This window comes from Schistocerca serialis, chromosome 11 (genome assembly GCF_023864345.2).
Source record: "Schistocerca serialis cubense isolate TAMUIC-IGC-003099 chromosome 11, iqSchSeri2.2, whole genome shotgun sequence".
Lineage (NCBI taxonomy): Eukaryota > Metazoa > Arthropoda > Insecta > Orthoptera > Acrididae > Schistocerca > Schistocerca serialis.
In genome coordinates, this window is record NC_064648.1 from 185,990,687 (window position 1) to 186,008,907 (window position 18,221).

The window sequence follows — 18,221 nt, forward strand, 5'->3', positions numbered from 1 at the left end:
TAGGTGCCTTTCACTTCTTCACAAATGAAAACTTTACAGTTCTCTGCATAACGTTGCAATAACCAAAATCGTGGCGGCTGCTGCCGAGTTGGCAGTACTTTCTTATTCAGGGCTTTATCACATATGTGACTGCAAGGCTGTAGGTGAGGGAACAAGAAAAGAAACGTGAGAGCAGGAGGGATGCATTTAAAGACAAGGACAGATACAGATATTGCCCTGCAACACGGGCTTTCGTAAGGCAGCCACTGAAATTGTGGCATTTAATTTTCCTCATAATACAGGTAAAACTTCCTCGCAATTACTTTTATCGTAAGTAATATACCGTCTAGATATAACTGTGTATGATGCACATTCAGTTTGCTGGAGGGAGCTGTTTGGGCATTGCAGACAATATTGAACCACACCCGCTTACTTGTGTTTACATGTTAACGTTTTCATTGTTTTTGTTTGTTTTGCAGATTATAACTCCTACATTTACGTAACTCGACGTAATCAGGCAAAAGATATGAAGTAAATTACCTGCTTGGTGATTTGACTCTTATCCTTACCACATTCTCATGTCTGTACTTTTGCTGCCACATTTTGTATGGAGTCCATCTCTGCCGGATGGTTATATTTCCTCAAAAGAAAATGCAATAGTGTTGTCTAAAATACGTGTACAAAATTCTTTATGACAGTGTGACAAGGCGGAACATTACGACTGAGTATCTTGGCTGCTTTACGTGCATCTCTTTCCAGTGCTTGAAGTGACAACGTCAGTTTCAGAAATTGTTTTTCACTGACACGGAATACTTTTTCTGTCATTTGTATAATACTAAACGCAGCTTTCGATAAGCATTGCAGGTTCACGGCACACATCACATAACACCATGACATGTGCTTCTGCGTAATTCTTTTACACTTGTTCCGTTTACATATTGCAGCGGCCGTTCTTCCTCGTCTGGAATCTCATTTACGTCGCTTATGTCTAAATTCGCACATAACAAGCATGAAATCGTCGTTGCTTTGTGACTCATATTAAGTAAACCTGTGTTCCAGGTGGTCGACGAGAATCCAGGATCTTCTGTCTCATAATTATTGTCATGGCGACTGGGTCGAAAATACTGTGATACAGCAATAAGCCACAGAATCGTCTTAAAACCGATTATTTGTTCGAACCTCACTGAAATGGTGTCCAAGGCATCTTGTGGACACTTGCACAATAAAACACAGTGGAAACATAAACATAATTCTGAAAGCTAATTGCTGCAGTTGTTGTGAAATCTAGTCCTGTTTTCGAGGTAGATCTTTTCGAATGGCTCAATATTTGTGAGGAACCGCACAGCCTCGTCATATTTGTCTTCAACAGTTTTATAAACGTTGCAGTTTTTCTTTTCCTCGAGGTCATTAATTTAATCCACCAGCAATTCATGTCAATAAAATACTAGTATACAATTGACGCAGCAGAACCTTAAAGTATCTTTTGTTTTACTGGATAATTAATTGCTGCTGAGACACTATGATTTAAAAGTGTTTAAGCAGGACCAACTGCCCGCATCTCGTGGTTGTGCGGTAGCGTTCTCGCTTCCCACGCCCGGGTTCCCGGAGGGGTCAGGGATTTTCTCTGCCTCGTGATGGCTGGGTGTTGTGTGATGTCCTTAGGTTAGTTAGGTTTAAGTAGTTCTAAGGGACTGATGACCATAGATGTTAAGTCCCATAGTGCTCAGAGCCATTGGAACCATTTTAGCCCAGGACCAACTTTCATTCTGTGGTAACACCTTGGTCTTTTTAGTTTTTTTCGTAGGTTCCGGACAGTATTTAATATTTTATCTTGATCAAAATGATACATCTTCAAAACAGACTAATGGAGACAGTTGGAACTGAGGAATTATTTTTCCCAGCGACTTGTTTGGGAAGAATAATGTCATTGGAAATTGTTAAATGGTTTCTAAAATTATTCAGAATGTGTGCTATGTCAGGCATGAAATATAGTTCACCTCAAATTAATCAGATGTAAAATGAAGTTTATAAATGAAAATATGTAATGTGAAATTGAATTTAAAGCTCTTACACAACAGTACTACGAATAAAGAAAGCTTAAGAAGACAGTAATATTAAGCGAAGAGGAAACAAGAGTTGATAACAGTGAGGATCGATATTACGAACGTCGCATTACGAAAGCAGCACTCTCTTTCTTGTGCTAATAGAAAGAATCACGAACTCCAATCTCAATAAGGTCATTGTTGTGCAATCCATAGCTAGGGAAATATTTATTCATTTCACGTACCCTTGCAGACTTCTATGGAAATCTATATTTCCTTCCAGTTCGATGCATCCATATTTTGCATCTTTCCGAATTCCTTTCGCTTTATGGAATTCGCAAAAACGTACTACTACGAAACTCTGCCCTCGAATTGCCGATGAATATCAACAAAAGCAAAACGAGGATAATGGAATGTAGTCGGACGGGTGATGCTGAGGGAATTAGATTAGAAAATGAGACACTTGAAGTAGTAAAGGAGTTTTGCTGTTTGGGGAGCAAAATAACTGATGATGGTCGAAGTAGAGAGGATATAAAATGTAGACTGGCAATGGCAAGGAAAGCGTTTCTGAAGAAGAGAAATTTGAAAACATCGAGTATAGGTATAAGTGTCAGGAAGTCGTTTCTGAATTGAACAGAATTGGAGAGAAGAGAAATTTGTGGCACAACTTGACTAGAAGAAGGGATCGGTTGGTGGGGCACGTTCTGAGACATCGAGGGATCACCAATTAGTATCGGAGGGCAGCGTGGAGGGTAAAAATCGTAGAGGGAGACCAAGAGAAGAATACACTAAGCAGATTCAGAAGGATGTTGGCTGCAGTAGTTACTGGGAGATGAAGAAGCTTGCACAGGATAGAGTAGCATGGAGAGCTGCATGAAACCAGTCTCAGGACTGAAGACCACAACAACATTACACTCGGCCTCTAGTTAATTATATGATTCCTTTTTACACACAATGGACGTGTCATCGGCATACAGAATAATTTTGGAATTTATAGTACAGTATTTAATATCATTTACATTATGTGTTTATCACTGGTGGCGCTTCAGAGTGATGAAAGAAAAAACGTTTGTTGCTTACATTTTCGGTGTTTACTAGCATCACGCGTAGCATTTTAATTCGTTACTTCTTCACAAGCGGCTCTATTCGCAATAGATTTTGTAGACACTATCCATGTATACCACTAAATGTAAGTGCAAAATTATTATAATGATTTTTGAACACAAAGTTCAGGAGCCATTACGTCATACGCGCAGAGATGTGTGAAAAAATAGCTTCTGCTTGAAACGGTGGGTAAATTACCCAGAATATATTCATCCAGTGTTGCATAATGAGACGATTTAACAGCTTCCAACAAACTTAAAGTATAATATCAAACAATTCCTAAACTTTTTCTCGCATATATGGGGTCTAGTGTAGCAGGGGATAGAACCCGTCGGCTTTGAACAATGACGTCATTCCTTAGTCGTAGATAGTAATGTCTTCACTTCGAGGCATAGATAATAAGGCAGTTCTGTGTTCTAATAAGCGCTATCATTAAAATAATTGAATGTGAATCTAAAAGCGATCGTTTATCTATATTTCACTATTTTACCATATTTCACTTTCTTATTCCACCAATATGCTTCAGTAGCTGATAAGTGTTTTTATTGGCTTATTAAAAAAAATCTCACGAGATAGAATAAACTGATCCTAAGATACAGATGCTTCAGTAGCTGATAAGTGTTTTTTGGCTTTTTATTGATTGCTTAATGAAGTAGGATCAGTTCATTCTATCTCGTGAGATTCTTTTTTAAAAAAAAGCCAAAAACACTTATCAGCTACTGAAGGGAGCTACAACACTAAGAAGAATCGCTTCTCGGCTTTTGACAAGATCAATGTTTATCTCTCTCGCATTCCTTTGTTTCTCAACATTCTCCTCAGCTCTTTCATCTTTGTAATACATGCTCTCTGGCGACTTGTGACGTCATTGTTCAAAGCCGACGGGTTGTATCCCCTGCTACACTAGACCTCATATATGCTTCAGTCAAATACTTAGCATATGACGAACTCGTTTGTAAAGTAATGAAACAGTTGACATCAGTTAACGCCCGATTCTTTAAATAATCGAGGGTTAACTGACGTCATAGAACTCTGTACTTGTTACCTTGTGAGTGTACGAATCCTTCCGAAATCATTATGTTGAGATATCAACAACAAAGTAAGGAAAATGCTTCGAACGCATGCAAAAGCATACAAATTTTAAATGCAAGTGTTTTGGAAAACAACTAGATTATTTGCGCCAAAAATATTTTTCTCTCATTGCTTTTAGGTGGCTCTAGTGTGGGACGGGCTTTAAACTGATGAGAAATTTGTAAACCAGATTGGTAAAATAAAGATGAGCGTAAAATGGATTTTACACTCCTGGAAATGGAAAAAAGAACACATTGACACCGGTGTGTCAGACCCACCATACTTACTCCGGACACTGCGAGAGGGCTGTACAAGCAATGATCACACGCACGGCACAGCGGACACACCAGGAACCGCGGTGTTGGCCGTCGAATGGCGCTAGCTGCGCAGCATTTGTGCACCGCCGCCGTCAGTGTCAGCCAGTTTGCCGTGGCATACGGAGCTCCATCGCAGTCTTTAACACTGGTAGCATGCCGCGACAGCGTGGACGTGAACCATATGTGCAGTTGACGGACTTTGAGCGAGGGCGTGTAGTGGGCATGCGGGACGCCGGGTGGACGTACCGCCGAATTGCTCAACACGTGGGGCGTGAGGTCTCCACAGTACATCGATGTTGTCGCCAGTGGTCGGCGGAAGGTGCACGTGCCCGTCGACCTGGGACCGGACCGCAGCGACGCACGGATGCACGCCAAGACCGTAGGATCCTACGCAGTGCCGTAGGGGACCGCACCGCCACTTCCCAGCAAATTAGGGACACTGTTGCTCCTGGGGTATCGGCGAGGACCATTCGCAACCGTCTCCATGAAGCTGGGCTACGGTCCCGCACACCGTTAGGCCGTCTTCCGCTCACGCCCCAACATCGTGCAGCCCGCCTCCAGTGGTGTCGCGACAGGCGTGAATGGAGGGACGAATGGAGACGTGTCGTCTTCAGCGATGAGAGTCGCTTCTGCCTTGGTGCCAATGATGGTCGTATGCGTGTTTGGCGCCGTGCAGGTGAGCGCCACAATCAGGACTGCATACGACCGAGGCACACAGGGCCAACACCCGGCATCATGGTGTGGGGAGCGATCTCCTACACTGGCCGTACACCACTGGTGATCGTCGAGGGGACACTGAATTGTGCACGGTACATCCAAACCGTCATCGAACCCATCGTTCTACCATTCCTAGACCGGCAAGGGAACTTGCTGTTCCAACAGGACAATGCACGTCCGCATGTATCCCGTGCCACCCAACGTGCTCTAGAAGGTGTAAGTCAACTACCCTGGCCAGCAATATCTCCGGATCTGTCCCCCATTGAGCATGTTTGGGACTGGATGAAGCGTCGTCTCACGCGGTCTGCACGTCCAGCACGAACGCTGGTCCAACTGAGGCGCCAGGTGGAAATGGCATGGCAAGCCGTTCCACAGGACTACATCCAGCATCTCTACGATCGTCTCCATGGGAGAATAGCAGCCTGCATTGCTGCGAAAGGTGGATATACACTGTACTAGTGCCGACATTGTGCATGCTCTGTTGCCTGTGTCTATGTGCCTGTGGTTCTGTCAGTGTGATCATGTGATGTATCTGACCCCAGGAATGTGTCAATAAAGTTTCCCCTTCCTGGGACAATGAATTCACGGTGTTCTTATTTCAATTTCCAGGAGTGTATAAGGCGGCAATGGAAACTTACACTCCTTAAATGAGTTCGCTCTGATATGACTGTCCAGTACGTGGCTTGTTAAGAGTGTTTTGTTGCCCTGCTAGAATATGTGGTTGAAAGCGAATTTCACTATCAGTGTTAAGGTAATACCTTTTCCAAACTGTTGCTGGTATTGGGTTGAAGTGCACTTCTATTGCGCGCTGTTGTTGGCAATTGCGGGAAGTAATTGTTTCTTTCTGCGAATTTATCACTTTTGTTTTCAATATGGAGAGCGCGAGAATAACTACTGTTATTTTGGCTGTTATGGATTGTAGTAACCATTGTTTCTGACGTTCACATTTATTTCTGTTACCTGTATTGTATTTTTTCCAAGGCCAACAAATGTGAACACCGTACCACGAATCTTCTTCTTATCCTAATCGTTAATCCCGTCAATTTTAGTTCCATAGTACAGGATCAGCAGATGTAGAGGAATGCTGTACTCAAGTGTTGACAAATTTATCACCTGTTTGTGAAGTGTGTAAACTTTGTCCTATGTGTGATGGTGTTTTAACTGTTTGTGGAAACACTGTAACGAGAGTGTGGTCATCAATATGTAGCGTAGTCCGTGGTCTTGGTTAGGTTCGCATGTGATAAATTGTTTGCGACATGGCGAAAATAGCGAATGTTGACAGCAAAACACAATAATGGAGATAGGTTGTTCTGTAGCATAGCCTGAGGTCTTGGTTTGGTTCGAATGTGATAGATTGATTATGAGTCAGTGAAGTTAAAGGCGAATATACAAGAATGATTGTGGTGTGTGTGTGATGCATAGCGTAGCACTAGGTAGATATTCGTCATTGAAATCGCATACTAGTGACTTACTTCCGAATTAGCGACATGTTTCGAGATTGTGGTTAACCTAATAACGCAAGATACTAATTCCGTTGTTACAAATAGGTGATATTATTGGTTTCCCACAGTCAGCTCGTAACCCAATGTGTTAACTGCCCAGTACTCATCACACAAACGATTACAAACGACAGAATGCAATGGAAGATCGACGGACACCGTAAGTGGACTTCTAGCATTTCTGCAGTTTCTCGTTTTCATTGCTGTGTTTGTATGCTAAACTGACAAGGGAAGGCCGCCAATTGTGAAATTCAGATTCGATTCATACTGCGCATAATAAAAGCTCATGGCCAGAGGTGTAATGTGGCAAAGCACCAAGATGCACTTCTCAGCCGTTGTCGAGAAAATCGACAGTTAAAAGAAACCGTTGCGGTGAAATACTCTCTACGATTAATAGTTTTCTACGGCGTCGTGGCGCAGCGGTAAGCGGTCGGTTTCGTAATCCGAAGGTCGCCGGATCGAATCTCGCGCCATGCAAAGTTTTTTATTATTAGTTTTTTGTAATTCAGATTATATATATATATATATATATATATATATATATATATATATATACACTATTAATGAATTGCTTATGCATGTTGGTGAAGGCGGATCGCTCTCCATTGTACCGCCTCCATTTTTCCGTTTTTTTTAACAGGGTGTACCGAAGCTCTCCCGTCCGCACTGATTTTCGACAATGTTATAAGTTGCGCTAGGGACCGCATCTACCTTCTTTCGAAGTTAGCAGGCAACTACGCTGTTATGCGGCGGCTCGTTTCGGCCCAATCAACATCTGTGCTTCAAGTGTAACGAGCGAGCGAGCCAGAATAACAGTAGTTATTAGAGATGGGCAAACTTAAACACGTAACTGTTTCGAAACAAATGAAACAGTACAATGTAATGTTTCGATACGCTGTTTCGAAACAGTGAAACAGTTTGTGTTTAGTAATCTAATAATCCTACACATTTTATCATATATATATATATATATATATATATATATATATATATATTTGAATTACAAAAAACAAATACTAAAAAAAAGTTGCATGGTGCGAGATTCAATCCGCCGACCTTCGGATTACAAACCCGACCGCTTACCGCTGCACCACGACGCTGTGAAAAATTATTAATCGTAGAGAGTATTTCACCGCCACGGTTTGTTTTAACTGTCGATTTTCTCGACAACGGCTGAGAAGTGCATCTTGGTGCTTTGCCACATTACGCCTCTGGCCGTGAGCTTTTATTATGCGAAGTATGAATCGAATCTGAATTTCACAATTGGCGGCCTCCCCTTGTGAGTTGAAAATAAGCAAGAAAAGCTGATCATTCCACTGGTTTTTCTTTTCTCCTTTGGTTTTTTGTATGTAGTAATTTTCTCGCAGTGTTAGGGGATGGCTTTTACTGTCGATTCTAATTATTTTCGTGCCTTCTCTAGAGGTTAGTTTTTGACTGCGTTCTCTTGGGCACTGTGCAGATGTGGAGTGGTTTGTCCCATAGTTACAAAAACAAATATTTTTGAGCTTTCTGCAGATGATGAGCGCACAAAGAAACTTGTTAAACTACACAGCGTTTGCTGAAAATAAAATTTATTTAGGGGATTTTTTTTTAAATTTTAATCGAGAGTTCGTTACATGTGCTGTTTTGGTAATGAGTACACCTGTGCCCCGCAGGACGAGTTCACGGTGGTGGTGTCGATGCAAGATGGCGCCGTCATCTACACGTCTCCGTCCATCACACAAGCGCTGTCTTTCCCGCGTGACATGTGGGTCGGCAAGTCCTTCATCGACTACGTGCACCCTGACGACCGGCTGGCCCTCATACAGAACATCACTTCAGGCGTCGCACTGCCTCGCCGCAAGGGTGAGTAAATTCGCATTACGTGCGTACAATCTCTGAAGGTCCGTTTCATAATCTGGAACTGAAAACAACGTGGAGCAAACTTATGACAGTTGCATGTGCGACACCTTTGATTACTGCTTAAAGTGAGAGATAACTCTCAACTCCGAAGACAGTAAAAATATTTTAAGGAACAATACACTGAAGAGAATGTTAAGTGTATTTGCAGTGCTCCTCATGGGAAATGGTATTGACTTGTTTGTTTAAAAGAAAAACAGAAGAATGTACTTTGTGCACAAGACCTGCACTCCAGAATAAAATTTTCGCTCTGCAGCGAAGTGTGCGCTGATATGAAACTTCCTGGCAAATTAAAACTGTCTACCTGACTGAGTCTCAAACTCGGGACCTTTGCCTTTCAAGGGTAAGTGCTCTACCGACTTTGAGTCTCGGTCGGGCACACAATTTTAATCTGCTGGGAAGTTTCATATCAGCGCACACTCCGCTGCAGAGTGAAAATCTCATTCTGGAAACATCCCCCAGGCTGTGGCTAAGCCATGTCTCCGCAATATCCTTTCTTTCAGGAGTGCTAGTTCTGCAAGGTTCGCAGGAGAGCTTCTGTAAAGTTTGGAAGGTAGGAGACGAGGTATTGGCAGAAGCGAAGCTGTGAGACCGGGCGTGAGTCGTGCTTCAGTAGCTCAGATGGTAGAGCACTTGCCCGCGAAAGGCAAAGGTCCCGAGTTCGAGTCTCGGTCGGGAACACAGTTTTAATCTGCCAGGAAGTTTCATATCAGCGCACACTCCGCTGCAGAGTGAAAATCTCATTCTGGAAACATCCCCCAGGCTGTGGCTAAGCCATGTCTCCGCAATATCCTTTCTTTCAGGAGTGCTAGTTCTGCAAGGTTCGCAGGAGAGCTTCTGTAAAGTTTGGAAGGTAGGAGACGAGGTATTGGCAGAAGCGAAGCTGTGAGTACCGGGCGTGAGTCGTGCTTCGGTAGCTCAGATGGTAGAGCACTTGCCCGCGAAAGGCAAAGGTCCCGAGTTCGAGTCTCGGTCGGGAACACAGTTTTAATCTGCCAGGAAGTTTCATATCAGCGCACACTCCGCTGCAGAGTGAAAATCTCATTCTGGAAACATCCCCCAGGCTGTGGCTAAGCCATGTCTCCGCAATATCCTTTCTTTCAGGAGTGCTAGTTCTGCAAGGTTCGCAGGAGAGCTTCTGTAAAGTTTGGAAGGTAGGAGACGAGGTATTGGCAGAAGCGAAGCTGTGAGACCGGGCGTGAGTCGTGCTTCAGTAGCTCAGATGGTAGAGCACTTGCCCGCGAAAGGCAAAGGTCCCGAGTTCGAGTCTCGGTCGGGAACACAGTTTTAATCTGCCAGGAAGTTTCATATCAGCGCACACTCCGCTGCAGAGTGAAAATCTCATTCTGGAAACATCCCCCAGGCTGTGGCTAAGCCATGTCTCCGCAATATCCTTTCTTTCAGGAGTGCTAGTTCTGCAAGGTTCGCAGGAGAGCTTCTGTAAAGTTTGGAAGGTAGGAGACGAGGTATTGGCAGAAGCGAAGCTGTGAGACCGGGCGTGAGTCGTGCTTCGGTAGCTCAGATGGTAGAGCACTTGCCCGCGAAAGGCAAAGGTCCCGAGTTCGAGTCTCGGTCGGGAACACAGTTTTAATCTGCCAGGAAGTTTCATATCAGCGCACACTCCGCTGCAGAGTGAAAATCTCATTCTGGAAACATCCCCCAGGCTGTGGCTAAGCCATGTCTCCGCAATATCCTTTCTTTCAGGAGTGCTAGTTCTGCAAGGTTCGCAGGAGAGCTTCTGTAAAGTTTGGAAGGTAGGAGACGAGGTATTGGCAGAAGCGAAGCTGTGAGACCGGGCGTGAGTCGTGCTTCGGTAGCTCAGATGGTAGAGCACTTGCCCGCGAAAGGCAAAGGTCCCGAGTTCGAGTCTCGGTCGGGAACACAGTTTTAATCTGCCAGGAAGTTTCATATCAGCGCACACTCCGCTGCAGAGTGAAAATTTCATTCTGGAAGCATCCCTGAGGTTGTGGCTAAACCACGTCTCCGCAATATCCTTTCTTCCAGGAGTGCTAGTCTTGCAAATATCGCAGGAGAGCTTCTGTGAAGTTCAGAGGCTAGGAGAAAAGATTCTGGCAGAAGTGAAGCTGTTAGGACCGGTCGACAGTCGTGTTTGGATAGCTCAGTCAATAGAGGAGTTGCTCGAGGAAGGCAAAGGTCCCAAGTTTGTGTCTCAGTCTGGCACAGAGTTCAAATCTGCCAGGAAGTTTCAAGAAGTGCACTCTTTATTGTCTATATATAAGAGTGATGTTCTTTTATGGCAATTGATTGTGTTTGTGAGGTTATTTTGTAGTAAAATTGTAGTGGCTTGTATGAACTGTATTTTCATACAGATAGATGATTTTGAATTAATCTGTGAATCCCCAGTTGTGTTGGTCATGAGCCAGAACTAAACTTCCTGGTTAGTAAGTAAATACGTATCATCATTTTATGTATAAAAATTATTCATATTTTCAGCTAATTTTCGTATAAACCAATGTGGAAAATACCGAAACATCTGCTTCCAGGCATGAGCTTTGACATGTGATGTTAACAAGGTGGCAGATGAAGGCTCACCATCTCTATCCAGTATGGTGGGCACAATGTCAAATATACAGCACAACTAACAAAATGGAAACAAATTGAAAATTTAATCATAATCAGAATGCTTTTTTTTGGAAGGAAACTAGCGGATACGTAGCCCCGAAAATTTCTGTCTGTGAAGTAACTTCTTTACGATGTTGGAGAACTTAACCTGTTGATGAATGATTTCACAGACATAAATCGGATTTATTTATCTTCTCATAGTTATAATCACAACATAAATGGTGCTAGTGTAATCCATAGCGCGAAAAATGGTGCATTTAAGTGTTTCAAATGTTTTGAAGCACTAGGCGACTGTTCTCGATAATTGAATCCCTGGCCACTAGTCGTTGAGTCGACTTTCTTCTTTAGTGAGTGCATTGATACACAGGGCACAGCATACCTAGTTGTTCACTTACAGTTCCCTTCTTGTTAAATGGCGAACTGTCTCCTCCAAACAAAGGATATATTTTTTTTTAATTTTTTATAAGGAAAACAGCACCAGTCATAATAATTTGAAGAAGAACATGGAACTAATGGGACCCTTGCAGGAATTAGGAGGTTTGCCTGGAGAGAAACAGATGACGTTCTTAACCTAACGCATGCACTCAAATAAAAAATCAGTAACACAAACATTATATAAGGGCCATAGGAAACCACACAATTTGGAACTTCCTGGCTGATTAAAACTGTATGCTGGACCGAGACTCGAACTCGGGACCTTTGCCTTTCACGGGCAAGTGCTCTACCACTGAGCTAACCAAGCACGACTCACGCCCCGTCCTCACAGCCTTACTTCTGCCAGTACCTCGTCTCCTACCGAGGTACTGCTTGGGTAGCTCAGTGGTAGAGCACTTGCCCGCGAAACGCAAAGGTCCCGAGTTCGAGTCTCGGTCCAGCATACAGTTTTAATCAGCCAGGAAGTTTCATATCAGCGCACAGACCTGTGCAGAGTGAAAATCTCATTCTGGAAACATCCCCCAGGCTGTGGCTAAGCCATGTCTCTGGAATATCCTTTCTTTCAGGAGTGCTAGTTCTGCAAGGTTCATAGGAGAGCTACTGTAAAGTTTGGAAGGTAGGAGACGAGGTACTGGCAGAAGTAAAGCTGTGAGGACGTTGCGTGAGTCGTGCTTGGTTAGCTCAGTGGTAGAGCACTTGCCCGTGAAAGGCAAAGGTCCTGAGTTCGAGTCTCGGTCCGGCACACAGTTTTAATCTGCCAGGAAGTTTCATATCAGCGCACACAATTTCGTTTTGTCACCTTCGGTTAATGTATTTAAGTAAACTGAGCTGTGCAATATTAGCGAGTGAGTACATTTCCAAACAGCAGAGAAATCCAAACCTTGCTGCAGATTCTGGTATCTAAAACTTTGAGCTGTAGAATGAAACAATGTTCGGGTATCAGGTGCTTCACTAAACCTTCAGATTAGTCAGTGCATTAAATCTAGGCTGAGACAGTTCTCACATGTCGCAGGGGGCAGCAGCGAGTCGTCCGCCAAGGCCCCGTCGCAGGCACCGCTGTTCTGCCGGCTACGGCGCTACCCGTCGCTGCGTGATGGTTTCGCCGTGGCGGAGCGCCGGCTGGTGCACCGGCCCTTCTCTCTGCAGCTCTCCTTCTACGAGCTGCCCGCCTCCGCCTCCGCCTCCGGGGGCGCGCCCGCCGCCCTGCCCCCCGGCGTGCTGCTCACCGTCACCGCCACTGCCGTCTGCTCGGCCTACACCCGTGAGTCGAACCTCTGCGCTCTTTTATCTCGGTGCACTTGAAGCTGCCTGTTATAGACTTTCCTCCTGTAATTGCAATACGTTCTGTACACAAGTTTTATTACCTTCTGAACTGAGAATGTCTGGTAGTACGATCTACACGATGAACTCAAACTTCACCGACAGGATTGCAAAGATTTTTCTTGGAAATTTTCTCAGTATTTTGTCTAAGGGACCCGTGCTACAGAATAATTGGATTTCGTTTTATTTCTTACCTCCCTTTATCTTAATGTTGCACTGAAAAATCTACACAAAATTGTAAATCTCAATGGTATGCACTGTGTGTTTTGGTTGGAAACAGCCTCGCTATATTCGGCCATGGTACTTGATGTTGACAACTATAACGCCCGCTGTATTTGCTGTCACACCTGCATTCAGTACTTCTTAGTTCTGTTTTCAGTTCGTTTTTCCAGCAGTGTCAGTTGTTTGTTAACAGTGGTGCACAGTGGCGTGGGTAGACCCACGAGTAAAAAGTTGCAGATACAAAAGTATTGTGATGGTGATGATGACGATGATGTTTGGTTTGTGGGGCGCTCAACTGTGCGGTCATAAGCACCCGTACAAAGTCCCAATTTTTACACACTCCAGTTTTTACACACACCAATTTTTACACACTCCAATTTTTTACAATCCAAGTAGCCACTGCCACGAATGATGATGATGATGAAATGATGATGAAAACACAAACACCCAGTTCCCGGGCAGAGAAATTCCCAGACCAGGCCGGGAATCGAACCCGGGCCCTCGTGATCCAGAGGCAAAACGCTAGCCGCTAGACACAGAGCTGCTGACGCAAAAGTGCTGTGATGTGGCTGTTGTCGCCCTCAGGAACAGCACGGGATATCATTCTGCTCTGTCCTTGTATTCAATAGGTATACACAAAAGGTGCATGTCGGTCATCTCTTCACCGGTAAACTTGTACGTACTGTCGTGTCACTGTTAATGTACAACTCACACTACCAGAAAAAACAAACCCCGACGCAGAACCGAGCAGTAGGCCTAGTATGTGTAAGCTTGAGGATGAAGAGGAAATGGGCATCACTGTTGTCAACAGCAAGCAGCGAAAGTGAATGGAATGTGTCACCTGAGCTATAATTGTTGTCCAGATGCTGCAACCACCACCCCTCAGGTGCTGCAACCACCACCCCTCCAACAGTTGTAGTTTCACGATCACCGTTGTTCCTCTTTCACCACCACTACCACACCACTAGCATAACCATCATCCATTTGACCAGCATCTGTTTTGTACTATAAGGGGTGTTCAGAAGAACGAACATACAAAACAACACTGTGGGTACAATTGAAGTCTGAATTTAATTGATGAAAGGAGAAAATAGAAAAATGCAGCAAGTCAAGGAGGCAAAAAGGAATACAAACGTCTCAAAAATGAGATTGACAGGAAGTGCAAAATGGCTAAACAGGGATGGCTAGAAGACAAATGTAAGGATGTAGAGGCATATCTCATGAGGGGTAAGATAGATACTGCCTACGGGAAAATTAAAGAGACCTTTGGAGAAAAGAGAACCACTTGTATAAATATCAAGAGCTCAGATGGAAACCCAGTTCTAAGCAAAGAAGGGAAAGCAGAAAGGTGGAAGGAGTACATAGAGGGTCTATACAGGGGCGATGTTCTTGAGGACAATATTGTGGAAATGGAAGATAATGTAGATGAAAAAACTCTACCATCTGATGAGCAAGATGTATGAGACAGGCGAAATTGCCTCAGACTTCAAGAAGAATATAATAATTCCAATCCCAAAGAAAGTAGGTGTTGACAGATGTGAAAATTACCAAACTATCAGTTAAATAAGTCACAGCTGCAAAATACTAACGCGAATTCTGTACAGACGAATGGAAAACCTGGTAGAAGCCGACCTTGGGGAAGATCAGTTTGGATTCCATAGAAATGTTGGAACACGTGAGGCAATACTGACCCTAAGACTTATCTTAGAAGAAAGATTAAGGAAAGGCAAACCTACGTTTCTAGCATTTGTAGACTTAGAGAAAGCTTTTGACAATGTTGACTGGAATACTCTCTTTCAAATTCTACAAATTTGCTTTCTACAGAAAGCAGATAGCAGTTATAAGAGTCGAGGGACATGAAAGGGAAGCAGTGGTTGTGAAGGGAATAAAAACTTTGAGGTTCGCCGATGACATTGTAATTCTGTCAGAGACAGCAAAGGACTTGGGAGAGCAGTTGAACGGAATGGACAGTGTCTTGAAAGGAGGATGTAAGGTGAACATCAAGAAAAGCAAAACGAGGATAATGGAATGTAGTCAAATTAAAACGGGTGATGCTGAGGGAATTAGATTAGGAAATGAGACACTTAAAGTAGTAAAGGAGTTTCGCTATTTGAGGAGCAAAATAACTGATGATGGTCAAAGTAGAGAGCATATAAAATGTAGACTGGCAATGGCAAGGAAAGCGTTTCTGAAGAAGAGAAATTTGTTAACATCGAGTACAGATTTGTCAGGAAGTCGTTTCTGAAAGTATTTGTATGGAGTGTAGCCATGTATGGAAGTGAAACATGGACGATAAATAGTTTAAACGAGAAGAGACTAGAAGCTTTTGAAATGTGGTGCTACAGAAGAATGCTGAAGATTGGATGGGTAGATCACATAACTAATGAGGAGGTATTGAACAGGATTGGGGAGAAGAGGAGTTTGTGGCACAACTTGACTAGAAGAAGGGATCGGTTGGTAGGGCATATTCTGAGGCATCAAGGGATCACAAATTTAGCATTGGAGGGCAGCGTGGAGGGTAAAAATCTTAGAGGGAGACCAAGAGATGAATACACTAAGCAGATTCAGAAGGATGTAAGTTGCAGTAGGTACTGGGAGATGAAGAAGCTTGCACAGGATAGAGTAGCATGGAGAGCTGCATCAAACCAGTCTCAGGACTCAAGACCACAACAACAACAACAACAACAACAACAACAACAAGATTCAAAAATTATCACCAGAGACTTGAGCACAAGTATCCCTCTGTTTCACAAGCTGAAGGATTCCCTGTTGCAACATGTCTGGGCAGTAGGGCAGATGCCCGAGCAGCTCACACTTAAACTTGGCCGTTACACTACGTGCGACCTCAGAGACGTGTGGACGCACATTATCGCGGAGTTGAATTGCTCCCTCTGTGGGGAGCCCAGCCTGTTTGCTCTCAACAGACTTGTGTAGACTACAGAGTGTCTCACAATACACGTCAGTGTTAAAGGTTTTTCCGTGCTTGAGGAATTCGATGGGTATTGGACCTCAGATGTCAAAGAGGTGGTGAGCATCGTCTTGTCTTCTGAAGGCACGGCTTTAAATTTCTTAGGGGGAGGTGATGGCACATGTTTCCATTGCGTGCTGTCGTGCTTTGTCTCTGCCTCCAAGTGACTGCACCAGTTGTCATCACCAGTGACTGCTCGCTCCTGAAAAATAGGGTCTTCACGCTACTGGAACAGATATTACAGTGCTGGCCCCGTATACAGTACCTTTTGACGTTTGCTGATCCCACCATGTGCACTCCTTCTAGTAACCGAACCTATCGTGCACAATTGTCCTCACTGTTCCGACACTGGCCCCCCACCGTCACTGCCGACATTTGCACTGAGACGTGCCAGTTGCTGTTCGTCACGTCGTTCACCTTGTCGATAAGTTTGGCCTCGATACCGTGTTTGCGTAGCCTGGCCTCGGGTCATCACTAAAATGCTCCTGGCCTTCACTGGACGCACAGTCTCCCCCGTACAGCCACAATCTGTCAGTGAATATTGATCTGTTTAACACCTTCTACAGTCAGAAATCTTGCTGCTTCTCAGTCATTGGTTTTGCATTGTAAACACCAATATATCCTCAGGCTTATACTGCTTTGTCAGATAGATGTAACAAACTACCTGCTTCTCTCTTGCGCCACGTGCCCATTCGTGTGCACGACCACAACAAAGACTACATTGGTGTCCCTAGATGTCTCGCTACATCACCTCAAAGTGGCATATGCAAATTTCAATCAGTTCGGTCGTTACGACATTTCTTACTTTTTCATTTTAACACTACATATATTATCATCATTACCATATATACAACATCCTCTGCCAAACTTCGATTTTGACAGCTGCCACCCATTCCGTATCAAACGGTCGCTTCCCTACAGCTTAGGTCTTCGTGGCAAATCTGCTTCAGTCCTGAATCCCTGAACCATTACACCAATAATCTGAAAACAGCTTTCACATCCCGCACCTACCCTCCTGATCTGGTACAGAAGCAAATAGCTAGAGCCACTTCCTCATCCCCTCAAACCCAGAACCTCCCACAGAAGAAACCCAAAAGTGCCCCACTTGTGACAGGATACTTTGTGGGACTGCAACAGACTCTGAATGTGGCTCTCCAGCAGGGATACGACTTCCCCAGATCCTGCCCTGAAATGAGATCCATCCTTCACGAAATCCTTCCCACTCCACCTAGAGTGTCTTTCCGCCATCCACCTAACCTTTGTAACCCCTCGATTCATCCCTATAAAATCCCCAAACCACCTTCCCTACCCTCTGGCTCCTACCCTTGTAACCGCCCCCGGTGTAAAACCTGTCCCGTGCACCCTCCCACCACCACCTACTCCAGTCCTGTAACCCGGAAGGTGTACACAATCAAAGGCAGAGCCACGTGTGAAAGCACCCACGTGATTTACCAACTGACCTGCCTACACTGTGAAGCTTTCTATGTGGGAATGACCAGCAACAAACTGTCCATTCGCATGAGCCGACACAGGCAGACAGTGTTTGTCGGTAATGAGGATCACCCTGTGGCTAAACTTGCCTCGGTGCACGGGCAGCACATCTCGGCACAGTGTTACACCGTCCCGGTTATCTGGATACTTCCCACTAACACCAACCTGTCAGAACTCCGGAGATGGGAACTTGCCCTTCAGTATATTCCCTCTTCCCGTTACCCACCGGGCCTCAACCTCCGCTAATTTCAAGTTGCCGCCACTCGTAACTCACCTGTCATTCGACAACATCTTTGCCTCTGTACTTCCGCCTCGACTGACATCTCTGCCCAACCTCTTTGCATTTACAAATGTCTGCCTGTGTCTGTGTATGTGCGGATGGATACGTGTGTGTTTGCGAGTGTATACCTGTTCTTTTTTCCCCCTAAGGTAAGTCTTTCCACTCCCGGGTTTGGAATGACTCCTTACCCTCTCCCTTAAAACCCACATCCTTTCATCTTTTCCTCTCCTTTCTGATGAAGGAACCTTGGGTTGCGAAAGCTTGAAATTTGTGTGTGTGTTTGTGTGTTTTCTATTG

At 44.3% G+C, this 18,221-nt stretch overlaps 1 protein-coding gene across 1 annotated transcript in view; it reads left to right on the forward strand.

Moving 5' to 3' along the window:
• The window catches only part of LOC126426626 (period circadian protein), a 195,944-nt gene that overhangs the window by 87,967 nt on the left and 89,756 nt on the right, over positions 1-18,221 (forward strand). The window contains exons 6-7 of the mRNA XM_050088515.1: positions 8,382-8,571; positions 12,656-12,904. Coding sequence (XP_049944472.1) covers positions 8,382-8,571; positions 12,656-12,904 — 439 coding nt within the window. The remainder of the gene's footprint in view (positions 1-8,381; positions 8,572-12,655; positions 12,905-18,221) is intronic.